Source organism: Xiphophorus hellerii, chromosome 7, assembly GCF_003331165.1.
Source record: "Xiphophorus hellerii strain 12219 chromosome 7, Xiphophorus_hellerii-4.1, whole genome shotgun sequence".
In the NCBI taxonomy this organism is placed as follows: Eukaryota; Metazoa; Chordata; class Actinopteri; order Cyprinodontiformes; family Poeciliidae; genus Xiphophorus; species Xiphophorus hellerii.
Genome location: NC_045678.1, coordinates 4,725,324 through 4,747,742, shown reverse-complemented (window position 1 = coordinate 4,747,742; position 22,419 = coordinate 4,725,324). Strand labels below are relative to the sequence as shown.

General features: G+C 38.3%; 6 protein-coding genes across 6 annotated transcripts; all 6 read left to right on the top strand.

Annotated features, from left to right (window-relative positions):
* The first annotated feature begins 537 nt into the window (after positions 1 to 537).
* Positions 538 to 1,630, top strand: LOC116722492 (trace amine-associated receptor 13c-like). Its single transcript, XM_032566633.1, has 2 exons — positions 538 to 710; positions 814 to 1,630. Exons 1-2 carry the CDS (start codon positions 538 to 540, stop codon positions 1,625 to 1,627), a joined length of 987 nt encoding a protein of 328 aa, XP_032422524.1. The 3' UTR covers positions 1,628 to 1,630.
* A 2,216-nt stretch (positions 1,631 to 3,846) lies between these two features.
* On the top strand, positions 3,847 to 5,203 carry LOC116722490 (trace amine-associated receptor 13c-like). Its single transcript, XM_032566631.1, has 2 exons — positions 3,847 to 4,036; positions 4,140 to 5,203. Exons 1-2 carry the CDS (start codon positions 3,864 to 3,866, stop codon positions 4,951 to 4,953), a joined length of 987 nt encoding a protein of 328 aa, XP_032422522.1. The 5' UTR covers positions 3,847 to 3,863; the 3' UTR covers positions 4,954 to 5,203.
* A 3,003-nt stretch (positions 5,204 to 8,206) lies between these two features.
* LOC116722497 (trace amine-associated receptor 13c-like) lies at positions 8,207 to 9,939 on the top strand. The gene is made up of 2 exons (XM_032566639.1): positions 8,207 to 8,414; positions 8,518 to 9,939. Exons 1-2 carry the CDS (start codon positions 8,242 to 8,244, stop codon positions 9,329 to 9,331), a joined length of 987 nt encoding a protein of 328 aa, XP_032422530.1. The 5' UTR covers positions 8,207 to 8,241; the 3' UTR covers positions 9,332 to 9,939.
* A 2,315-nt stretch (positions 9,940 to 12,254) lies between these two features.
* On the top strand, positions 12,255 to 13,438 carry LOC116722494 (trace amine-associated receptor 13c-like). Its single transcript, XM_032566636.1, has 2 exons — positions 12,255 to 12,427; positions 12,531 to 13,438. The coding sequence occupies exons 1-2, from the start codon at positions 12,255 to 12,257 to the stop codon at positions 13,342 to 13,344; spliced, it is 987 nt and encodes a 328-aa protein (XP_032422527.1). The 3' UTR covers positions 13,345 to 13,438.
* Positions 13,439 to 15,132: 1,694 nt separating this feature from the next.
* On the top strand, positions 15,133 to 16,233 carry LOC116722801 (trace amine-associated receptor 13c-like). Its single transcript, XM_032567110.1, has 2 exons — positions 15,133 to 15,329; positions 15,420 to 16,233. The coding sequence occupies exons 1-2, from the start codon at positions 15,157 to 15,159 to the stop codon at positions 16,231 to 16,233; spliced, it is 987 nt and encodes a 328-aa protein (XP_032423001.1). The 5' UTR covers positions 15,133 to 15,156.
* A 3,112-nt stretch (positions 16,234 to 19,345) lies between these two features.
* On the top strand, positions 19,346 to 20,557 carry LOC116722498 (trace amine-associated receptor 13c-like). Its single transcript, XM_032566640.1, has 2 exons — positions 19,346 to 19,524; positions 19,664 to 20,557. Exons 1-2 carry the CDS (start codon positions 19,352 to 19,354, stop codon positions 20,475 to 20,477), a joined length of 987 nt encoding a protein of 328 aa, XP_032422531.1. The 5' UTR covers positions 19,346 to 19,351; the 3' UTR covers positions 20,478 to 20,557.
* The last annotated feature ends 1,862 nt before the right edge of the window (positions 20,558 to 22,419 follow it).

Here is a 22,419-nt window from a genome sequence, read left to right as displayed (position 1 = left end):
GTTGGAGCTAATTGATCCGGCCAAGCAAAAATCAGAAATTCTGAAAAAAATGACTTTACTCATCTTTTGAGCACAAATGGGAAACTAAAAATGAAGAAGTTTATCGGTGGACCAATACTGACAACTTGATGTGGAAATGAAAGATACAGCAGACTGCTCATGGTAAACAAAGGACCTATAAAAACATACCCTGCTAACTCACTGACCTTCACTCACAACCACAGGATCTTCTGAGAGCTTTATTTAGGAGGAGAAAAGCAACACAATGGTTAAAATATTTAATTTGTTTCGATATTCAATTATGTTTCACAGGATTATTTTATATAAACTAGATAGTTTTTTCTTAGCGCTTTGCCATATTGTTAACTTATGCGCACAAGAAAAAAAACATGGCTTCAATGAGACTTAAAATTAAAGCATTAGAGAAAAGGCAGAAGAAGCAGAAATTCCTCAGAGAGATAAAGCAACAGAGGAAGGAGGACAGGAAAACATGTGTTACAGGACAGGATCAGATCAGAGAGCTGCAGCCGTCTGAGGATGGAGATCCAAGACAGAACTGATCTCTGTTTCCCACATCTCCTCAACAGCTCTTGCAGGAAGCCCACACTTCACTGGTCTGAAGCTGTTCTCCTGAACTCTGTGCTGCTCTTCATCTCACTGATCACTGTAGTGCTCAACCTCCTCATCATCATCTCAGTCTCACACTTCAGGCAAACAGCAGCTTCTCAGCTCAACCTACAGATTAAGTTTTAAGAATGCTGGGCCATATTTATATGATAATTGACGTTCAATTGTGATTTTGTCTCCTTCCAGGCAGCTCCACACTCCTACAAACATCCTCCTCCTCTCTCTGGGTGTTTCAGACTTTTTTGTTGGTCTCCTGCTGATGCCTTTTGAAATCTACAGATTTACATTCTGCTGGTTTCTTGGAGACAACATGTGTGTTTTGTTTTGTTTTTTGATTAATACCATCCTTGGCGTTTCGATCTGGAACATTGTCCTGATATCAGTCGACCGCTACGTAGCCATTTGTTACCCTCTGCATTACCCCACCAGAATCTCGTTGACCAGAGTCAAATATTGTGTTTGTCTGTGTTGGTTCTGTGCTTCTTCCTGCAGCTTTCTCAATTCAAAGGATGAGCTGATTCAGCCTGGCAGAAGTAAATCCTGCATTGGAGAATGTAAATTTATCATAAGCTACATTCTAGGAACATTTGACCTCATGTTTAATTTCATACTTCCAGTAACAACCATCATAGTTCTGTATTTGAGAGTATTTGTGGTGGCTGTGTCTCAGGCTCGTGCCATGCGCTCTCACATTACAGTCGCCTCGTTTCATCCAGCGACATCAGGAACAAAGAGATCAGAGTTAAAAGCAGCCAGGACTCTGGGGGTTCTAGTTGTTGTATATCTAATGTGTTACTGTCCATATTACTGCTACTCTTTAGTTGGGATTAGTTTAACTAATACCCCTTATTCATTTTCTTTGTTTTTCCTCGGCTATGTTAACTCTTGTCTGAACCCTGTGATCTACGCCCTGTTCTACCCCTGGTTCAGAAAAGCTGTGAAAGTCATTGTTACTCTACAGATACTGCAGCCTGGCTCACATGAGGCCAACATACTGTGAAAACACTGAAGACTGATAATGAACAAAATAATGAACAGAGGTCCATTATTTTGACTCTTTGAATTAGTAGTCTGAAAAACAAAAATTCACTGGGATTTTTTTGTTGTAAATTAATAGATTAAATGTTTGCTGGCTGAGGGGAGGTGGGGACAAAGAAAATTAGTTGAGCATAAAATACTTTTCTCTGCTGTAAGATGTTAGACGTTATCGCTTTTGAATATTGAAAAAAGTTCCTTTAACTTTCACACATTAGCCCTTTCATGCATAGCGGTCACTAAAGTGGGCAGCTATCTAAAGGCAATTTTCTTCTGCTTCTTGTCGATTTTTTTGTATAAATGCACACAGACCACTGAAGTGGACACTGATGCATCATAAAATACACTGTTAACTACTGGCCATCAGCTGCAAATGCAATTAATATATTATCCACAAATATACAATTGAATAAAATATATATATTTATTTACAAAATTTGTTTACTACCTTTTTTTATGCCTTAAGAATTTTTTTTTTAAAATTTGAAAAAAATCCTGACACAAAGGATCATATTCAAGAATGAAAGGGTTAACACGTTAACCTTGGATTTGCTATGTTGTATCTGTAACATAAACCATTTAAACATGTGAAGTCTCACTTTAGGCCACATCTGATCATCCATATCTATTTCTGTGACCATCAACACTTTAAAGGGCCACATCACTCAAACTATAGGACAACAGTTATGTGTCTAAAAATGATTTTATGAGTCAAATCAAATCAGTTTTTATTTCCACAGTGCCAAATTACATCAGTGTGAAAAAATGTTAAATGTTCAATTTTAGGAAGTAGTCAAGCTATAATATTTTAATGTTTAATAGATAGTTTCATTAGTAAGTTTTCCACAAATTGCCCTTTTATGATCTTGATTTGCTGTATTTTTTCATATTAGACATAATAAAGAAAATAAAACCACAAAATAATTCCCAGTTTCTTGCCCTGCTGCTTTCTTTCAATGCTAATGTTTAACTTAAATAAAGCTGAACAAGACTTTAACAGCTGCTACCAGACTAACACACAGATAAAAGTTTTAACATAATTACATGGATTGAGGGAAATAGGAAGGATAAGAGCCTTCCTATCAATAGTCAAATATTGGATTTTTTTTTTTACATTTCACACAATACAACATGAATAATGCAGTGTTTTATTCCTGGTTCAGAATATCACCTGAATCTACTTTTTTATTACTTATTTTAAGTTGTTCTATGGGAGATGCCACTGTCCTAGACTTAAATTTACTGATTAATTTAAAGTGATTTTCATCTATCTATCTATCTATCTATCTATCTATCTATCTATCTATCTATCTATCTATCTATCTATCTATCTATCTATCTATCTATCTATCTATCTATCTATCTATCTATCTATCTATCTATCTATCTATCTATCTATCTATCTATCTATCTATCTAGTAATGTGATGAGAACTCAGCGCTGTCATATCAACCATGTTTCTCAGAGTTGTGGTTTATCGCTGGCAGGTGAAACATTTCTACAGGTTTTGAAACCTCAAGTCTTTTCCCACTGTTTAAGATGATTTTCTCATGCAATGATAGCAGAAGACCAGTACTCTGCTGCCCCAATGACACAGTGTCTGATGTAAGTGAGAAAATATTCTCTAACTACTGATCAGCCTAATGTTGAAACTCTAATTGAAAACGTTGGAGCTAATGATCCAGCCAAGCAAAAATCAGAAATTCAGAAAAAATGACTTTACTCGTCTTTTGAGCACAAATGGGAAACTAAAAATGAAGAAGTTTATCAGTGGACCAATTCTGACAACTAGATGTGGAAATGAAAGATACAGCAGACTGCTCATGGTAAACAAAGGACCTATAAAAACATGTCCTGCCAACTCACTGACCTTCACTGACAACCACAGGATCTTTTGAGAGCTTTATTTAGGAGGAGAAAAGCAACACAATGGTTAAAATATTTAATTTGTTTCGATATTCAATTATGTTTCACAGGATTATTTTATATAAACTAGAGAGTTTTTTCTTAGCGCTTTGCCATATTGTTAACTTATGCGCACAAGAAAAAGAACATGGCTTCAATGAGACTTAAAATTAAAGCATTAGAGAAAAGGCAGAAGAAGCAGAAATTCCCCAGAGAGATAAAGCAACAGAGGAGGGAGGACAGGAAAACATGTGTTACAGGACAGGATCAGATCAGAGAGCTGCAGCCGTCTGAGGATGGAGATCCAAGACAGAACTGATCTCTGTTTCCCACATCTCCTCAACAGCTCCTGCAGGAAGCCCACACTTCACTGGTCTGAAGCCGTTCTCCTGAACTCTGTGCTGCTCTTCATCTCACTGATCACTGTAGTGCTCAACCTCCTCATCATCATCTCAGTCTCACACTTCAGGCAAACAGCAGCTTCTCAGCTCAACCTACAGATTAAGTTTTAAGAATGCTGGGCCATATTTATATGATAATTGATGTTCAATTGTGATTTTGTCTCCTTCCAGGCAGCTCCACACTCCTACAAACATCCTCCTCCTCTCTCTGGGTGTTTCTGACTTTTTTGTTGGTCTCCTGCTGATGCCTTTTGAAATCTACAGAATTACATTCTGCTGGTTTCTTGGAGATGCCATGTGTGTTTTTTTGTTTTTTTTGATTGGTACCATCAGTTGTGCTTCAATCTGGAACATTGTCCTGATATCAGTCGACCGCTATGTAGCCATTTGTTACCCTCTGCATTACCCCACCAGAATCTCGTTGACGAGAGTCAAATATTGTGTTTGTCTGTGTTGGTTCTGTGCTTCTTCCTGCACCTTTTTCTATGCAAAGGATGAGCTGATTCAGCCTGGCAGGAGAAATACCTGCATTGGAGAATGTATACATTATATTAGCTATGCTGCAGGAATAAACGATCTAATTTTTAATTTCATATTTCCAGTAACAACCATCATAGTTCTCTATTTGAGAGTATTTGTGGTGGCTGTGTCTCAGGCTCGTGCCATGCGCTCTCACATTACAGTCGTCACGTTTCATTCAGCGACATCAGGAACAAAGAGATCAGAGTTAAAAGCAGCCAGGACTCTGGGGGTTCTAGTTGTTGTATATCTAATGTGTTACTGTCCATATTACTGCTACTCTTTAGTTCAAGTTAATATAACCAGTACCTCATATGTATCGATTTTGTGCTTTGTCTTTTATTCCAACTCCTGTTTAAATCCTGTGATCTACGCCCTGTTCTACCCCTGGTTCAGAAAAGCTGTTAAAGTCATTGTTACTCTACAGATTCTGCAGCCTGGCTCACATGAGGCCAAGCTGCTGTAGATGATCTGTAAACATAATGAGACGACTGCTGACTTTCACACCTGAATGTCTGCTAGTCTTGGTTCTATTGGGGGACCAAAATTGCAACATTTTTGTCATTTTCAGCTGCTGTGTCAAACAATAGAAAAACCTTTTCCTCCCCTCTTGCCTGTGGGTGTTTCTGCTCCAATAACTATTGAAGGAAACCAGGTGAAAACCTCAGAAGACGCCGAGCGTAACTTCCTTCTTCACAAAATGTAAACAAAAATGAAGTGGTGTCAGATTTTTGTGGTTGTAGGATTTCTCTTCTGTCTTTGGTAAAAGACCATGAGCCATTTCTTCTGCTAGCATTAGACTCTCATGTTTGTTTTGGTTGTATGTACCCAGAATGCCCTGCACTACAGTCAGCTTCCTGCCTTTGGAGCGGTTTCTGGTCCGTTTGACGTTCACATACGCCAGAGTTCCTTCTATTCAAACTGGGTTCTGGGCGGACCGGAGTTTGCTGTTTTGCTCCTCAGGGCTCACTGTCCTTCCAGTTTTAAAACAGCTGTATTTTCCGCACTATAAGGTGCACCTAAAAACCTTCAATTTTCTCAAAAGCCGAAAGTGCTCCTTAAAATCCGGTGCGCCTTATATGTGGACCAATATTGAGCCACAACCGGTCTCGCAACTATGGTAAGCAGCCGCCGACTTCATTTTCCCCCATAGTAGAAGAAGCGCGCGGCGCATTCGGGGTTTTGTGTAAAGACCCCAAATGGCTCCTATTAAGAGACACGCTTATGATGCAGAGTTTAAACTCAAGGCGATCAGTCACGCAGTAGAACATGGGAATAGAGCAGCAGCCAGAGAATTTAACATGAACGAATCATGAAGGAAGTGGAGGAAGCAACAGCTGTTTATTCATTTTGGGAATGAACAGAGTTTTCAGAACGTTGGTTTGTAATCTATTAATAAAGTTTGACTGACCTATCTGACTGTTTTGTTGACATTCCCTTTAGCGCAGTTCCATCTAATGGATGCATAATGTAACCCCAGCCTCTACTAAATAACTTATATTTTACTGTCATTCCTGCACTTTATATTCTATATTTATATTCATATTTTATACTGTATTTTATTTTATTCTGGAGTAACCTCACAACATTGAAAGCTCAAAACATTGTCCTGAGCCGTATGCAACGAAATTTCGTTCTGTATACACCCTGTGCATGCAAAATGACAATAAAGTCAGTCTAAGTCTAAGTCTAAGTCTACTGTAGCGTCTATTCTATGCGCCTTATATATGAAAAAAGTTTTAAAATAGGCCATTCATTGAAGGAGCTCCTTATAATGTGGTGCTCCTTATAGTGCGGAAAATACGGTACATTAAACTATTAATGTGGATAAACTGTTTGAGTTTAACATGTCTCACGCAAAACTGTCAGAAATATTTATGGTTGTAGTCTCTGTTCCCTGTGTTAATTGTGTTGAACTAATTGTATTGTAAAAATAAAGTGATATTAAATGTGGAATCTGTGTGAACATTTGAAGTCACTCTGCTCTTCACCAGCAACAAAGACACAGTTCAACAATTTAAATAATGAAAGTTAAATCTGAAACAATTTTCTTCAGAATATTCAAATGTAAAAATAATATTTACTATTAACTATGTTTTCCAGCTCCTCCCTATTATGATAAATAAATAATTCTTAAAATCTCTGGATTCATTAATTCTTTCTTTTATTCTCTAAAGTTAACCTGCCGTGCGTTTACACAAATGTGGACCCAACGTGGGTCAGGTGTGGGAGAGCACCTGCTGCCTTCATCCACATGTTTTGGTCTTTCCGTTCTCTGACTAATTCCTGGAAATCAATCTTCCGTACTACAGCTGAAGTTTTGAACTGTGAGAGCCGAACCCCTCCTCCGTCGTCTTGGAGTCGCCCCAGAACTGGACTTATAATTATTATATTATAAAGCTAATTGTTAGCTTTAGCAACGGGCTCAGCTAGCTGCAGGGAGCAAGAAGGTGAGGGTGAGGAAGTATGAGTAGCACCACATGATATTGTGATTGACAGCACTAAGGGCCTCCTCCTGGCTCTGATTGGTTGTTTCTGTTTATTTTACTGTCAGGGTTATCTCAAATGGCATTTTCTTTTATTTGTGTTGTCTTTATTATACTTTGTGCAAATGTTATTTATTTCACTCCAGTTTAGTTTCGTGAGGGAATGTCTGCTGTTCAGGGATCTTTTTTGGCTTAAAACCTTTTATAATTGTATTGCTATGAATGGCTTTGTATGATATTTATCAACATTGTCATGTTGAGATCAATTTGTCGAACCCACATGCGCAGAACACACTCTGGAGACGGGTAAAGGTTATGGTGATTTATTAAATACAGTGCAAACAGGTATGTACAAGGTGGTCCGGAACTGGTGCTCGTCTGTGTGGTTCTGGATCTTTGCCGTTGAGCTCGTCTGAGCACGGAGAGGTGAACCGCCAGGATCCGGAGCTGCAGGCTGGAACGAGGGCGTGAGTTTCTCTAGAGGGCGGACAGGTGAATGGAGGGAGATCTCAGACAGGTGCCGGAAGGGATCAGCTTGACCAGGGATCTGCCGCTGACAGAATTGTGGGCTGGTCTCAGGGACGTGGCCACCAACGGGTAGACTCCGTGGGGTCTCGAGGATCTTAGATAATCTGACCTGGTTCGTAGAAGTTTGAAGAAACTCAGGGCTTCACGGAACGACAATCTAGGAAAGGCAGCACAAAAGGAGGTTACTCGGAGAACAGGTGGTCGGAGGTGAGCTACAATGATATTACCATCACAGGCTAACACTCTGGCACTGGAGTGTCGGCGGCTAAGTCCTGATAAACCCCTCCAAAAAATGGTAAGTGGCAGCAGGTGTGCAGCTCCAGGTTCACGCCCTCCAGAAGGTCCCAGGATGCCCCCTGGTGGAGAAACTAGAGACCCCCCAACCAGCCTTCCCCAGATCCTAACAAACATATTGTTAATAATTAATAAAAATACATTTGAAACCTTCTAATTTCCCTCCATCTGGTTAAGAAACTCCTGCTGTGTTTGACTTCTGATTGCAGATTCGGGAAACGGCTAAAGTACAATTTCACCTAATCTTTCAGAACCCTTGGGACGTTTTTAGCTTATAGCATGAACAAAAGATGTAAATTATGACCTAATAAAGAAGAGAAATGCATGTAATTATGTGGGGAAGAGGAAGCAGAAATTCCCCAGAGAGATAAAGCAACAGAGGAGGGAGGACAGGAAAACATGTGTTACAAAACAGGATCAGATCAGAGAGCTGCAGCCGTCTGAGGATGGCGATCCAAGACAGAACTGATCTCTGTTTCCCACATCTCCTCAACAGCTCCTGCAGGAAGCCCACACTTCACTGGTCTGAAGCCGTTCTCCTGAACTCTGTGCTGCTCTTCATCTCACTGATCACTGTAGTGCTCAACCTCCTCATCATCATCTCAGTCTCACACTTCAGGCAAACAGCAGCTTCTCAGCTCAACCTACAGATTAAGTTTTAAGAATGCTAGGCCATATTTATATGATAATTGATGTTCAATTGTGATTTTGTCTCCTTCCAGGCAGCTCCACACTCCTACAAACATCCTCCTCCTCTCTCTGGGTGTTTCAGACTTTTTTGTTGGTCTCCTGCTGATGCCTTTTGAAATCTACAAATTTACATTCTGCTGGATTCTTGGAGACGCCATGTGTGTTTTGTTTTGTTTTTTGATTAATACCATCCTGGTTGTTTCGATCTGGAACATTGTCCTGATATCAGTCGACCGCTACGTAGCCATTTGTTACCCTCTGCATTACCCCACCAGAATCTCGTTGACGAGAGTCAAATATTGTGTTTGTCTGTGTTGGTTCTGTGCTTCTTCCTGCAGCTTATTCTATTCAAAGGATGAGCTGATTCAGCCTGGCAGAAGTAAATCCTGCACTGGAGAATGTATATATTATTTAAGCTATGCTGCAGGAATAATTGATCTAATTTCTAATTTCATACTTCCAGTAACAACCATCATAGTTCTGTATTTGAGAGTATTTGTGGTGGCTGTGTCTCAGGCTCGTGCCATGCGCTCTCACATTACAGTCGCCTCGTTTCATTCAGCGACATCAGGAACAAAGAAATCAGAGTTAAAAGCAGCCAGGACTCTGGGGGTTCTAGTTGTTGTATATCTAATGTGTTACTGTCCATATTACTGTTACTCTTTAGTTGGGATTAGTTTAACTAATTCCCCTTATGCATTTTCTTTGGTTTTCCTCTGCTATGTTAACTCTTGTCTGAACCCTGTGATCTACGCCCTGTTCTACCCCTGGTTCAGAAAAGCTGTTAAAGTCATTGTTACTCTACAGATACTGCAGCCTGGCTCACATGAGGCCAACATACTGTGAAAACACTGCTGACTGACAAACAACAGATAACAATTTTTTTTTTTTGTAAATTAAAAAAAAAATATTGTGACATCAGAAAACCCCTTGTAACATAACCACTATGTTAATTTTTTCCTGAATAATTATATTAAAAAGCAAATGTATCAAACTGTCTTGTAGAACAGTTGCAGTGATTTCATTGTTAAAAATCATTCTGAATTTCCACTGTTTATAACTGAGTTGGGTGAAACATCATGCTGTTTTCAGGTGTGTGTGAAATTGGTGATTGAAAAAGAGGCGGGTGCGTCGGCGCGCAGCGGAGAGGAAGACGCTCACCGTTAGATCTGTGCAGCGGGATTTTGTCTTTATCGATCGTTTAAAACTAGTAAAAATCAAAGAAAAGACATAAAACAGCGATCAAAGTTCGCGCCAGTGCCGCAGATCGTATAATAGGAACTGGATCGGAGTTTGCACCCAGGAAAGGCCGCCGGTGCGAGAAGACGCCACCGAGGGGAAAGAAAGACTCTCCCGGTGAGATCTGGACTTTACTTTTCTTTTTGGGGATTTTTGGTGGTACCACTCTTTTTTCTTATCTTTTTTGGGGTTTTTTTGACGTTTGGGATTTTCATTTTTGATCAGGACTTTGGATAACAATGGGGAAATATTTCTAGGACTTTGTTTTTTTGAGAATATGGAACTCCTTTGTGGACATTAATCTTTTTGAAAAAAGAACGGGAAAATTTGGGACATTTCATTATTTAGGTTTTTTGGCTGATACAAACTGAGTGATTTAAGTCTAACATAATTATTTTTTGAGGGATTTCTGGGTTATTGATCTATTTATCAAGATAACTATCTTCATTTCTTAGTATTGTAATTCTTTTTGAATAAATAATTGATGCTAAAAGTCAACAAATTTCTTATTGAGTGGTTGGGTATTTATTTATTTATCAAATTAATGGTCTATCATATTTTACCTGATTTCCTGGTACTGATCCCCCTTGAGTGTATTATGAGTTCTGCTTTAAGTCAAGCTGAATTGTACACCCTGAAGAACAATACTACTGATGTACTTTTGAAATAACAACTTTGGAGTTGGAGAAAATTGTAATTGATATATTATCCACAAATATACAATTGAATAAAATATATTTTTTTTTTACAAAATTTGTTTCCTACGTTTTTTATGCCCTCAGAAAATAAAATAAAATTTAAAAAAATCCTGACACAAAGGATCATATTCAAGCATGAAAGGGTTAACACGTTAACCTTGGATTTGCTATGTTGTATCTGTAACATAAACCATTTAAACATGTGAAGTCTCACTTTAGGCCTCATCTGATCATCCATATCTATTTCTGTGACCATCGACACTTTAAAGGGCCACATCACTCAAACTATAGGATAACAGTTATGTGTCTAAAAATGATTTTATCAGTCAAGTCAAATCAGCTTTTATTTACACAGTGCCAAATTACATCAGTGTGAAAAAATGTTAAATGTTTAATTTTATTAAGTAGTCAAGCTATAATATTTTAATGTTTAATAGGTAGTTTCATTAGTAGGTTTTCCACATATGGCCCTTTAATGATCTTGATTTGCTGTATTTTTTCATATTAGACATAATAAAGAAAATAAAACCACAATATAATATATTCCAAGTACATTGTTTCTTGCCCTGCTGGTTTCTTTCAATTCTAATGTTTAACTTAAATAAAGCTGAACAAGACTTTAACAGCTGCTTCCAGTCTAACACACAGATAAAAGTTTTAACATAATTACATGGATTGAGGGAAATAGGAAGGATAAGAGCCTTCCTATCAATAGTCAAATATTGGATTTTATTTTTTACATTTCACACAATACAACATGAATAATGCAGTGTTTTACTCCTGGTTCAGAATATCACCTGAATCTACTTTTTTATTACTTATTTGAAGTTGTTCTATGGGAGATGCCACTGTCCTAGACTTAAATTTACTGATTGATTTAAAGTTATTTTCATCTATCTATCTATCTATCTATCTATCTATCTATCTATCTATCTATCTATCTATCTATCTATCTATCTATCTATCTATCTATCTATCTATCTATCTATCTATCTATCTATCTATCTATCTATCTATCTATCTATCTATCTATCTATCTATCTATCTAGTAATGTGATGAGAACTCAGCGCTGTCATATCAACCATGTTTCTCAGAGTTGTGGTTTATCGCTGGCAGGTGAAACATTTCTACAGGTTTTGAAACCTCAAGTCTTTTCCCACTGTTTAAGATGATTTTCTCATGCAATGATAGCAGAAGACCAGTACTCTGCTGCCCCAATGACACAGTGTCTGATGCAAGAGAGAAAATATTCTCTAACTACTGATCAGCCTAATGTTGAAACTCTAATTGAAAACGTTGGAGCTAATTGATCCGGCCAAGCAAAAATCAGAAATTCTGAAAAAATGACTTTACTCATCTTTTGAGCACAAATGGGAAACTAAAAATGAAGAAGTTTATCAGTGGACCAATTCTGACAACTAGATGTGGAAATGAAAGATACAGCAGACTGCTCATGGTTAACAAAAGACCTATAAAAACATGCCCTGCCAACTCACTGATCTTCACTGACAACCACAGGATCTTTTGAGAGCTTTATTTAGGAGGAGAAAAGCAACACAATGGTTAAAATATTTAATTTGTTTCGATATTCAATTATGTTTCACAGGATTATTTTATATAAACTAGATAGTTTTTTCTTAGCGCTTTGCCATATTGTTAACTTATGCGCACAAGAAAAAGAACATGGCTTCAATGAGACTTAAAATTAAAGCATTAGAGAAAAGGCAGAAGAAGCAGAAATTCCCCAGAGAGATAAAGCAACAGAGGAGGGAGGACAGGAAAACATGTGTTACAGGACAGGATCAGATCAGAGAGCTGCAGCCGTCTGAGGATGGAGATCCAAGACAGAACTGATCTCTGTTTTCCACATCTCCTCAACAGCTCCTGCAGGAAGCCCACACTTCACTGGTCTGAAGCCGTTCTCCTGAACTCTGTGCTGCTCTTCATCTCACTGATCACTGTAGTGCTCAACCTCCTCATCATCATCTCAGTCTCACACTTCAGGCAAACAGCAGCTTCTCAGCTCAACCTACAGATTAAGTTTTAAGAATGCTAGGCCATATTTATATGATAATTGATGTTCAATTGTGATTTTGTCTCCTTCCAGGCAGCTCCACACTCCTACAAACATCCTCCTCCTCTCTCTGGGTGTTTCAGACTTTTTTGTTGGTCTCTTGCTGATGCCTTTTGAAATATTTAGATTTACATTCTGCTGGATTCTTGGAGATGCCATGTGTGTTTTTTTTTTATTTTTTATTTTTACCATCATCTGTGCTTCAATCTGGAACATTGTCCTGATATCAGTCGACCGCTATGTAGCCATTTGTTACCCTCTGCATTACCCCACCAGAGTCTCGTTGACGAGAGTCAAATATTGTGTTTGTCTGTGTTGGTTCTGTGCTTCTTCCTGCAGCTTTTTCTATGCAAAGGATGAGCTGATTCAGCCTGGCAGGAGAAATACCTGCATTGGAGAATGTATACATTATTTAAGCTATGCTGCAGGAATAAACGATCTAATTTTTAATTTCATATTTCCAGTGACAACCATCATAGTTCTGTATTTGAGAGTATTTGTGGTGGCTGTGTCTCAGGCTCGTGCCATGCGCTCTCACATTACAGTCGCCTCGTTTCATTCAGCGACATCAGGAACAAAGAAGTCAGAGTTAAAAGCAGCCAGGACTCTGGGGGTTCTAGTTGTTGTATATCTAATGTGTTACTGTCCATATTACTGTTACTCTATAGTTGATGTTAATCTAACCAGTACCTCATATGTATCGATTTTGTGCTTTGTCTTTTATTCCAACTCTTGTCTGAACCCTGTGATCTACGCCCTGTTCTACCCCTGGTTCAGAAAAGCTGTTAAAATCATTGTTACTCTACAGATTCTGCAGCCTGGCTCACATGAGGCCAAGCTGCTGTAGATGATCTGTAAACATAATGAGACGACTGCTGACTTTCACACCTGAATGTCTGCTAGTCTTGGTTCTATTGGGGGACCAAAATTGCAACATTTTTGTCATTTTCAGTTGCTGTGTCAAACAATAGAAAAACCTTTTCCTCCCCTCTTGCCTGTGGGTGTTTCTGCTCCAATAACTATTGAAGGAAACCAGGTGAAAACCTCAGAAGACGCCGAGCGTAACTTCCTTCTTCACAAAATGTAAACAAAAGTGAAGTGGTGTCAGATTTTTGTGGTTGTAGGATTTCTCTTCTGTCTTTGGTAAAAGACCATGAGCCTTTTCTCCTGCTAGCATTAGACTCTCATGTTTGTTTTGGTTGTATGTACCCAGAATGCCCTGCACTACAGTCAGCTTCCTGCCTTTGGAGCGGTTTCTGGTCCGTTTGACGTTCAGATACACCAGAGTTCCTTCTATTCAAACTGGGTTCTAGGCGGACCGGAGTTTGCTGTTTTGGTCGTCAGGACTCACTGTCCTTCCAGTTTTAAAACAGCTTGTTTGTACATTAAACTATTAATGTGGATAAACTGTTGGAGTTTAACATGTCTCATACAAAACTGTCAGAAATATTTATGGTTGTAGTCTCTGTTCCCTGTGTTAATTGTGTTGAACTAATTGTATTGTAAAAATAAAGTGTTATTAAATGTGGAATCTGTGTGAACATTTGAAGTCGCTCTGCTCTTCACCAGCAACAAAGACACAGTTCAACAATTTAAATAATGAAAGTTAAATCTGAAACATTTTTCTTTAAAATATTAAAATGTAAAAATAATATTTACTATATCATTGCTGCTGCTCCCTGAGTACCTATCTTTTCCAGCTCCTCCCTATTATGATAAATAAATAATTCTTAAAATTTCTGGATTCATTAATTCTTTCTTCTATTCTCTAAAGTTAACCTGCCGTGCGTTTACACAAATGTGGACCCAACGTGGGTCAGGTGTGGGAGAGCACCTGCTGCCTTCATCCACATGTTTTGGTCTTTCCGTTCTCTGACTAATTCCTGGAAATCAATCTTCCGTACTACAGCTGAAGTTTTGAACTGTGAGAGCCGAACCCCTGCTCCGTCGTCTTGGAGTCGCCGCAGAACTGGACTTATAATTATTATATAATAAAGCTAATTGTTAGCTTTAGCAACGGGCTCAGCTAGCTGCAGGGAGCAAGAAGGTGAGGGTGAGGAAGTATGAGTAGCACCACATGATATTGTGATTGACAGCAGTAAGGGCCTCCTCCTGGCTCTGATTGGTTGTTTCTGTTTATTTTACTGTCAGGGTTATCTCAAATGGCATTTTTTTATTTGTGTTGTCTTTATTATACTTTGTGCAAATATTATTTATTTCACTCCAGTTTAGTTTCGTGAGGGAATGTCTGCTGTTCAGGAATCATTTTTGGCTTAAAACCTTTTATAATTGTATTGCTATGAATGGCTTTGTATGATATTTATCAACATATTGTTAATAATCAATAAAAATATATTAGAAACCTTCTAATTTCCCTCCATCTCGTTAAGAAACTCCTGCTGTGTTTGACTTCAGATTGCAGATTTGGGAAACGGCTAAAGTACAATTCCACCTAATCTTTCAGAACCCTTAGGACTTTTTTAGCTTATAGCATGAATTAAAGATGTAAATTATGACCTAATAAAGAAGAGAAATGCATGTAATTATGTGGGGAGGAGGAAGCAGAAACTCCCCAGAGAGATAAAGCAACAGAGGAGGGAGGACAGGAAAACATGTGTTACAGGACAGGATCAGATCAGAGAGCTGCAGCCGTCTGAGGATGGAGATCCAAGACAGAACTGATCTCTGTTTCCCACATCTCCTCAACAGCTCCTGCAGGAAGCCCACACTTCACTGGTCTGAAGCCGTTCTCCTGAACTCTGTGCTGCTCTTCATCTCACTGATCACTGTAGTGCTCAACCTCCTCATCATCATCTCAGTCTCACACTTCAGGCAAACATCAACCTACAGATTAAGTTTTAAGAATGCTAGGCCATATTTATATGATAATTGATGTTCAATTGTGATTTTGTCTCCTTCCAGGCAGCTCCACACTCCTACAAACATCCTCCTCCTCTCTCTGGGTGTTTCAGACTTTTTTGTTGGTCTCCTGCTGATGCCTTTTGAAATCTACAGATTTACATTCTGCTGGTTTCTTGGAGACGCCATGTGTATTTTCTTGTTTTTTTTTATTAATACCATCCTTGGCGTTTCGATCTGGAACATTGTCCTGATATCAGTCGACCGCTACGTAGCCATTTGTTACCCTCTGCATTACCCCACCAGAATCTCGTTGACCAGAGTCAAATATTGTGTTTGTCTGTGTTGGTTCTGTGCTTCTTCCTGCAGCCTTTTGTATGCAAAGGATGAGCTGATTCAGCCTGGCAGAAGTAAATCCTGCATTGGAGAATGTATATTTATCATAAGCTACATTCTAGGAACATTTGACCTCATTCTTAATTTCATACTTCCAGTAACAACCATCATAGTTCTGTATTTGAGAGTATTTGTGGTGGCTGTGTCTCAGGCTCGTGCCATGCGCTCTCACATTACAGTCGCCTCGTTTCATTCATTGACATCAGGAACAAAGAGATCAGAGTTAAAAGCAGCCAGGACTCTGGGGGTTCTAGTTGTTGTATATCTAATGTGTTACTGTCCATATTACTGCTACTCTTTAGTTGGGATTACTTTATCTAATACCCCTTATTCATTTTCTTTGTTTTTCCTCGGCTATGTTAACTCTTGTCTGAACCCTGTGATCTACGCCCTGTTCTACCCCTGGTTCAGAAAAGCTGTTAAAGTCATTGTTACTCTACAGATACTGCAGCCTGGCTCACATGAAGCCAAGCTGCTGTGAATACACTGAAGACTGATAATGAACAAAATAGGTCCATTATTTGGACTCTTTGAATTAGTAGTCTGAAAAACATAAATTAATTGGATGTTTTTTGCTCTAAATTAATAGATTAAATGTTTGCTGGTTGAGGGGAGGTGGGGACAAAGAAAATTAGTTGAGCATAAAATACTTTTCTCTGCTGTAAGATGTTAGACGTTATCGCTTTTGAATATTGGAAAAAGTTCCTTTAACTTTCACACATTAGCCCTTTCATGCATAGCGGTCACTAAAGTGGGCAGCTATCTAAAAGCCATTTTCTTCTGCTTTTTGTGGATTTTTATGTTATAAATGCACACAGACCACTGAAGTGGACACTGATGCATCATAAAATACATTGTTAACTACTGGCCATCAGCTGCAAATGCAAGATTTTTTTGTTTTGTAAAATCCAATATGGCCGACAGACAAAGAAGCATGCCGAACGACCTGGTCCCTCCTTCTACTGTAGATGACTCTTGCAGGTAAAAAAACTATATATTGTGACATCAGATAACCCCTGAAGAACAATAGTACTGATGTATTTTTGAAATAACAACTTTGGATGTGGAGAAAATTACAATTAACATATTATCCACAAATATACAATTGAATAAAATAGATATATATATTTTTTTACAAAATTTGTATCCTACCTTTTTTTATGCCTTAAGAAAAATTTTTTAAAAATTTGAAAAAAATCCTGACACAAAGGATCATATTCAAGCATGAAAGGGTTAACACGTTAACCTTGGATTTGCTATGTTGTATCTGTAACATAAACCATTTAAACATGTGAAGTCTCACTTTAGGCCTCATCTGATCATCCATATCTATTTCTGTGACCATCGACACTTTAAAGGGCCACATCACTCAAACTATAGGATAACAGTTATGTGTCTAAAAATGATTTTATCAGTCAAGTCAAATCAATTTTTATTTGCACAGTGCCAAATTACATCAGTGTGAAAAAATGTTAAATGTTTAATTTTATTAAGTAGTCAAGCTATAATATTTTAATGTTTAATAGGTAGTTTCATTAGTAGGTTTTCCACAAATGGCCCTTTAATGATCTTGATTTGCTGTATTTTTTCATATTAGACATAATAAAGAAAATAAAACCACAATATAATATATTCCAAGTACATTGTTTCTAGTCCTGCTGGTTTCTTTCAATTCTAATGTTTAACTTAAATAAAGCTGAACAAGACTTTAACAGCTGCTTCCAGTCTAACACACAGATAAAAGTTTTAACATAATTACAGGGATTGAGGGAAATAGGAAGGATAAGAGCCTTCCTATCAATAGTCAAATATTGGATTTTATTTTTTACATTTCACACAATGCAACATGAATAATGCAGTGTTTTACTCCTGGTTCAGAATATCACCTGAATCTACTTTTTTATTACTTATTTTAAGTTGTTCTATGGGAGATGCCACTGTCCTAGACTTAAATTTACTGATTGATTTAAAGTTATTTTCATCTATCTATCTATCTATCTATCTATCTATCTATCTATCTATCTATCTATCTATCTATCTATCTATCTATCTATCTATCTATCTATCTATCTATCTATCTATCTATCTATCTATCTATCTATCTAGTAATGTGATGAGAACTCAGCGCTGTCATATCAACCATGTTTCTCAGAGTTGTGGTTTATCGCTGGCAGGTGAAACATTTCTACAGTGTTTTGAAACCTCAGGTCTTTTCCCACTGTTTAAGATGATTTTCTAATGCAATGATAGCAGAAGACCAGTACTCTGCTGCCCCAATGACAAAGTGTCTGATGTAAGACAGAAAATATTCTCTAACTACTGATCAGCCTAATGTTGAAACTCTAATTGAAAACGTTGGAGCTAATGATCCAGCCAAGCAAAAATCAGAAATTCAGAAAAATCACTTTACTCGTCTTTTGAGCACAAATGGGAAACTAAAAATTAAGAAGTTTATCGCTGGACCAATACTGACAACTAGATGTGGAAATGAAAGATACAGCAGACTGCTCATGGTTAACAAAGGGCCTATAAAATCATGCCCTGCCAACTCACTGACAAGCAGTGAGCTCATTCCTGTTCTTGTTGCGAAAGCAAAAAAAGTTTGCAGTGAGTAGCTTTGCCTCATATTTATTAAGCTAGCTGTTCTTGTTGCGAAAACTTTTTTTGCTTTCGCACCAAGAACAGCAATGAGCTCACTGCTACAGAAGAACAGGCTCAAGGATCCCTGATTAGGATGCAACCCACCGCATATCAGGAACACACTATTCCAAAGCAACAGTGGCTTTGTGTACTTTTGTCTGTCTCCATTTCATGTTTTATAACATGAAATGTTATAAAACATTTCATGTTATAAACATTTCATTTAAGTATAACATGAATGTGGAGCACAGGACCAGCTCTACACCCTCAGCATGGTCCTGCAGACTAAATGGGACGTTTAAATTGAGTTGGTCAGACACAGAATACAAAACTGGCATTGAACTCAGTTGTTTCAAGTCAAAGTAAAATGTTCCTTTAAGCTAATTTAAGTTAGTTAGATTTGTAACTTTTACATTAGCTGAACACAAAAAAGTAAGCTGTCATCACGACAACAAAAGAATTAAGTGAGATTTATGTAAATAAGTCCATAAAATTAACCATAGCCAACAACACTTTTTTTACAATGTTAAGAACGATGGTAAACAGCATAATGGAAAGGCGTTGTTGTCATGGAGCTTCTCAAAGAGACAGAGGTCAATTACAAGCTGCCAAATTGTGACATAAACTTCTCTTAACTTAAGTTTGATATTTTCAGCATTTTAAAACAACAGAGGATCAGATGGTGAGTTTAACAGCTAAACAATTTGAGAATGAATTTCTGATGGCAAACATAGAAAACAGGAGGAGATGTGTGAAAATAATGAATGTCTTTACTTTTGTCAGAATTTTTTTTCTTATTGGGGAGACAAAAAAAGGTAAATTATATATATGAAATACATCTGCAAAGTGGAGGAGGAGGAGGCAGAAACTCCATAGAGAGATAAAGCAACAGAGGGGTTAAGGCAGGAAAACATGTGCTACAGGACAGGATCAGATCAGAGAGCCGCAGCCGTCTGAGGATGGAGATCCAAGACAGAACTGATCTCTGTTTCCCACATCTCCTCAACAGCTCCTGCAGGAAGCCCACACTTCACTGGTCTGAAGCCGTTCTCCTGAACTCTGTGCTGCTCTTCATCTCACTGATCACTGTAGTGCTCAACCTCCTCATCATCATCTCAGTCTCACACTTCAGGCAAACAGCAGCTTCTCAGCTCAACCTACACTAAACTTCCACCTTAGCATTTGGAAATGTTTAGCTAAAAGGAAAAAGAATTAAAATTTAGATATTTTTTCTATATTTGATGCATAATTGTGATTTTGTCTCCTTCCAGGCAGCTCCACACTCCTACAAACATCCTCCTCCTCTCTCTGGGTGTTTCAGACTTTTTTGTTGGTCTCCTGCTGATGCCTTTTGAAATCTACAGATTTACATTCTGCTGGTTTCTTGGAGACGCCATGTGTGCTTTGTTTTGGTTTTTGATTTCTAACCTCATCAGTGCTTCAATTTGGAACATTGTTTTGATATCAGTTGACCGCTATATTGCTATATGCTACCCTCTGGATTACCCCACCAGAATCTCGTTGACGAGAGTCAAATATTGTGTTTGTCTGTGTTGGTTCTGTGCTTCTTCCTGCAGCTATTTCTATTCAAATGATGTGATGGTTCAGTCTGGCAGGAGTAAATCCTGCATTGGAGAATGTAAATTTATCATAAGCTACATTCTAGGAACATTTGACCTCATTTTTAATTTCATACTTCCAGTAACAACCATCATAGTTCTGTATTTGAGAGTATTTGTGGTGGCTGTGTCTCAGGCTCGTGCCATGCGCTCTCACATTACAGTCGTCACGTTTCATTCAGCGACATCAGGAACAAAGAGATCAGAGTTAAAAGCAGCCAGGACTCTGGGGGTTCTAGTTGTTGTATATCTAATGTGTTACTGTCCATATTACTGCTACTCTTTGCTTGATGTTAATCTAACCAGTACCTCATATTCATCGGTTTTGTTTTTCCTCTTTTATTGCAACTCTTGTTTAAATCCTGTGATCTACGCCCTGTTCTACCCCTGGTTCAGAAAAGCTGTTAAAGTCATTGTTACTCTACAGATTCTGCAGCCTGGCTCACATGAGGCCAAGCTGCTGTGAAAACACTGCTGACTGACAGAAATCCCAGGCGCTCTAATTGATGTTTCTCATTACCAGCCTGGAAATCATGAATAAACTGTCTTTTGTATGTGTCTTAGTTAAGGCAACTGTTACCTTTCTCTTTTTTTCTCAAATTTTCTATTTTTGGCATTTAAGGCATACAACATAGAGAATCTGGTTGACTTTATGTGTCAAAGCAGTTCTGCTCTACAGAATCAACATCTCAAAATGGAGTCCTACTTGCACAATCAACTTCTTTAAGTCAAGACTGCATCCTGTATCAATGTAGGCAGACATGGGGCATCATGCGGCACAGTGGGTAGGGTGGTGCTCTTTGTTCAGTGGCTACAGACATTGTCACATCCGTCCCGACTTCGAGGAATGTCCTCGGTCTGTTTGTTTCATGCCTTTGCCCCTTTCTCTCTTCTTGTTAGCTTACTTTCAATTAAAAGCCAGTAGCCAAAAATTCTATAAAAGAGAAAACTATAAGTTGACAAACCTGGTTGCAGAAATACTAACCTGTTTGTATGACCCTTTGGAGTATTGGGGTGTGTGGGTGTGTGTTAACGAGTTTGCCATTGTTAGAGTGGTGAGAATGTTTCCTGGGCTGCAGCACTGAAGAATAACAAAAGACAGGAGGTCTGTGTGCAGCAGCACCTGGCAGACAGACAGACAGACAGGTAGGTCATCAGCGGTTGGCAATAGAAGCAGCTGCAGCAAAATACAGGAAAGTTTAGCCACATAAACGCCGTTCACAATCATCCACATATTTATGTCACAGTTGGCAGGCAGACCAGAACAAGACCAGTTCAATAGGCCAATACTTCTAATAGAAGTTGGTAGGTCTGGGTTTAAAGTCAGGGGGGATCTAATTGAGATAAAGGAGGGAATATTCAAGTATTTCCTTATGTCTTGCCAAGCTAACAAAGTACTATAAACTACCATGTTTTCCTTCAATGAATCAATTGATCTAAGTTATTGATAAATGGGAGAGAACTTAACCTTCTAGGACAGCATGAAAAAGATTCAAGGCCCCTGCCATAAGCAGGTGTCTCTACTAGAAAACCAGTCAGACATCATTTTAAGCTGAGCAGACCAGTAGTAGAGCTGCAAATTGGGTAAAGATAAACCTCCCAACTGCTTGGGTTTAGTAAGAGTGGATAACCTAATTCGTTGATACTTATTGTTCCAAATAAAACGAGAAATATGAGAATTAAGGGATTTAAATAATGTAAGGGACAAATAGCAAGGAAGGTTTTGAAACAGGTAGTTTAAGCGAAGGAGAGTATTCATTTTTATTGTATTAACCCTACCGAGAAGTGATATAGGTAACGTAGACCATTTCGACATATCATTCTTAATGTTCTGAACTAGGGGGGAGTAGTTTGATGAGAATAAGTCTTTCAGATCAGGGGTAATAAAGATGCCCAAGTACTTGAAACTATTTTTAGATGTATGAAAAATAGGTTGTAGCACCATATCTTGGGGGATATTGAAAGGAGAAGCGACAGACTTGCCTAAATTAATTTTATAACCCGAAAGAGCACCAAATTTATCTATGGAACTAAGTACAGCCGGGACCGATTTATTTGGGTTTATCAGGTATAAAAGGACATCATCCACAAAAAGAGAGATCACATGGTGATCTTCACCTATCCTAATTCCAGATATGTCTGGGTTAGATCTAATAGCCACAGCTAAAGGTTCAATGAACAACGTAAACAACAAAGGAGACAAGGGGCACCCCTGTCTACAACCCCTCTGAACAGAAAAGCCGTCTGACAGCAAACCATTAGTATTTACCATGGCTACTGGACTGGAATAGAAGGCTTTAATCATGTTAATAAAATTAGGGCCCATGCCAAATTTCTGTAAAACTAGGAATAAAAAGGGCCATTCTACCCGATCAAAGGCCTTTTCTGCATCAAGAGAGATAAGCAAA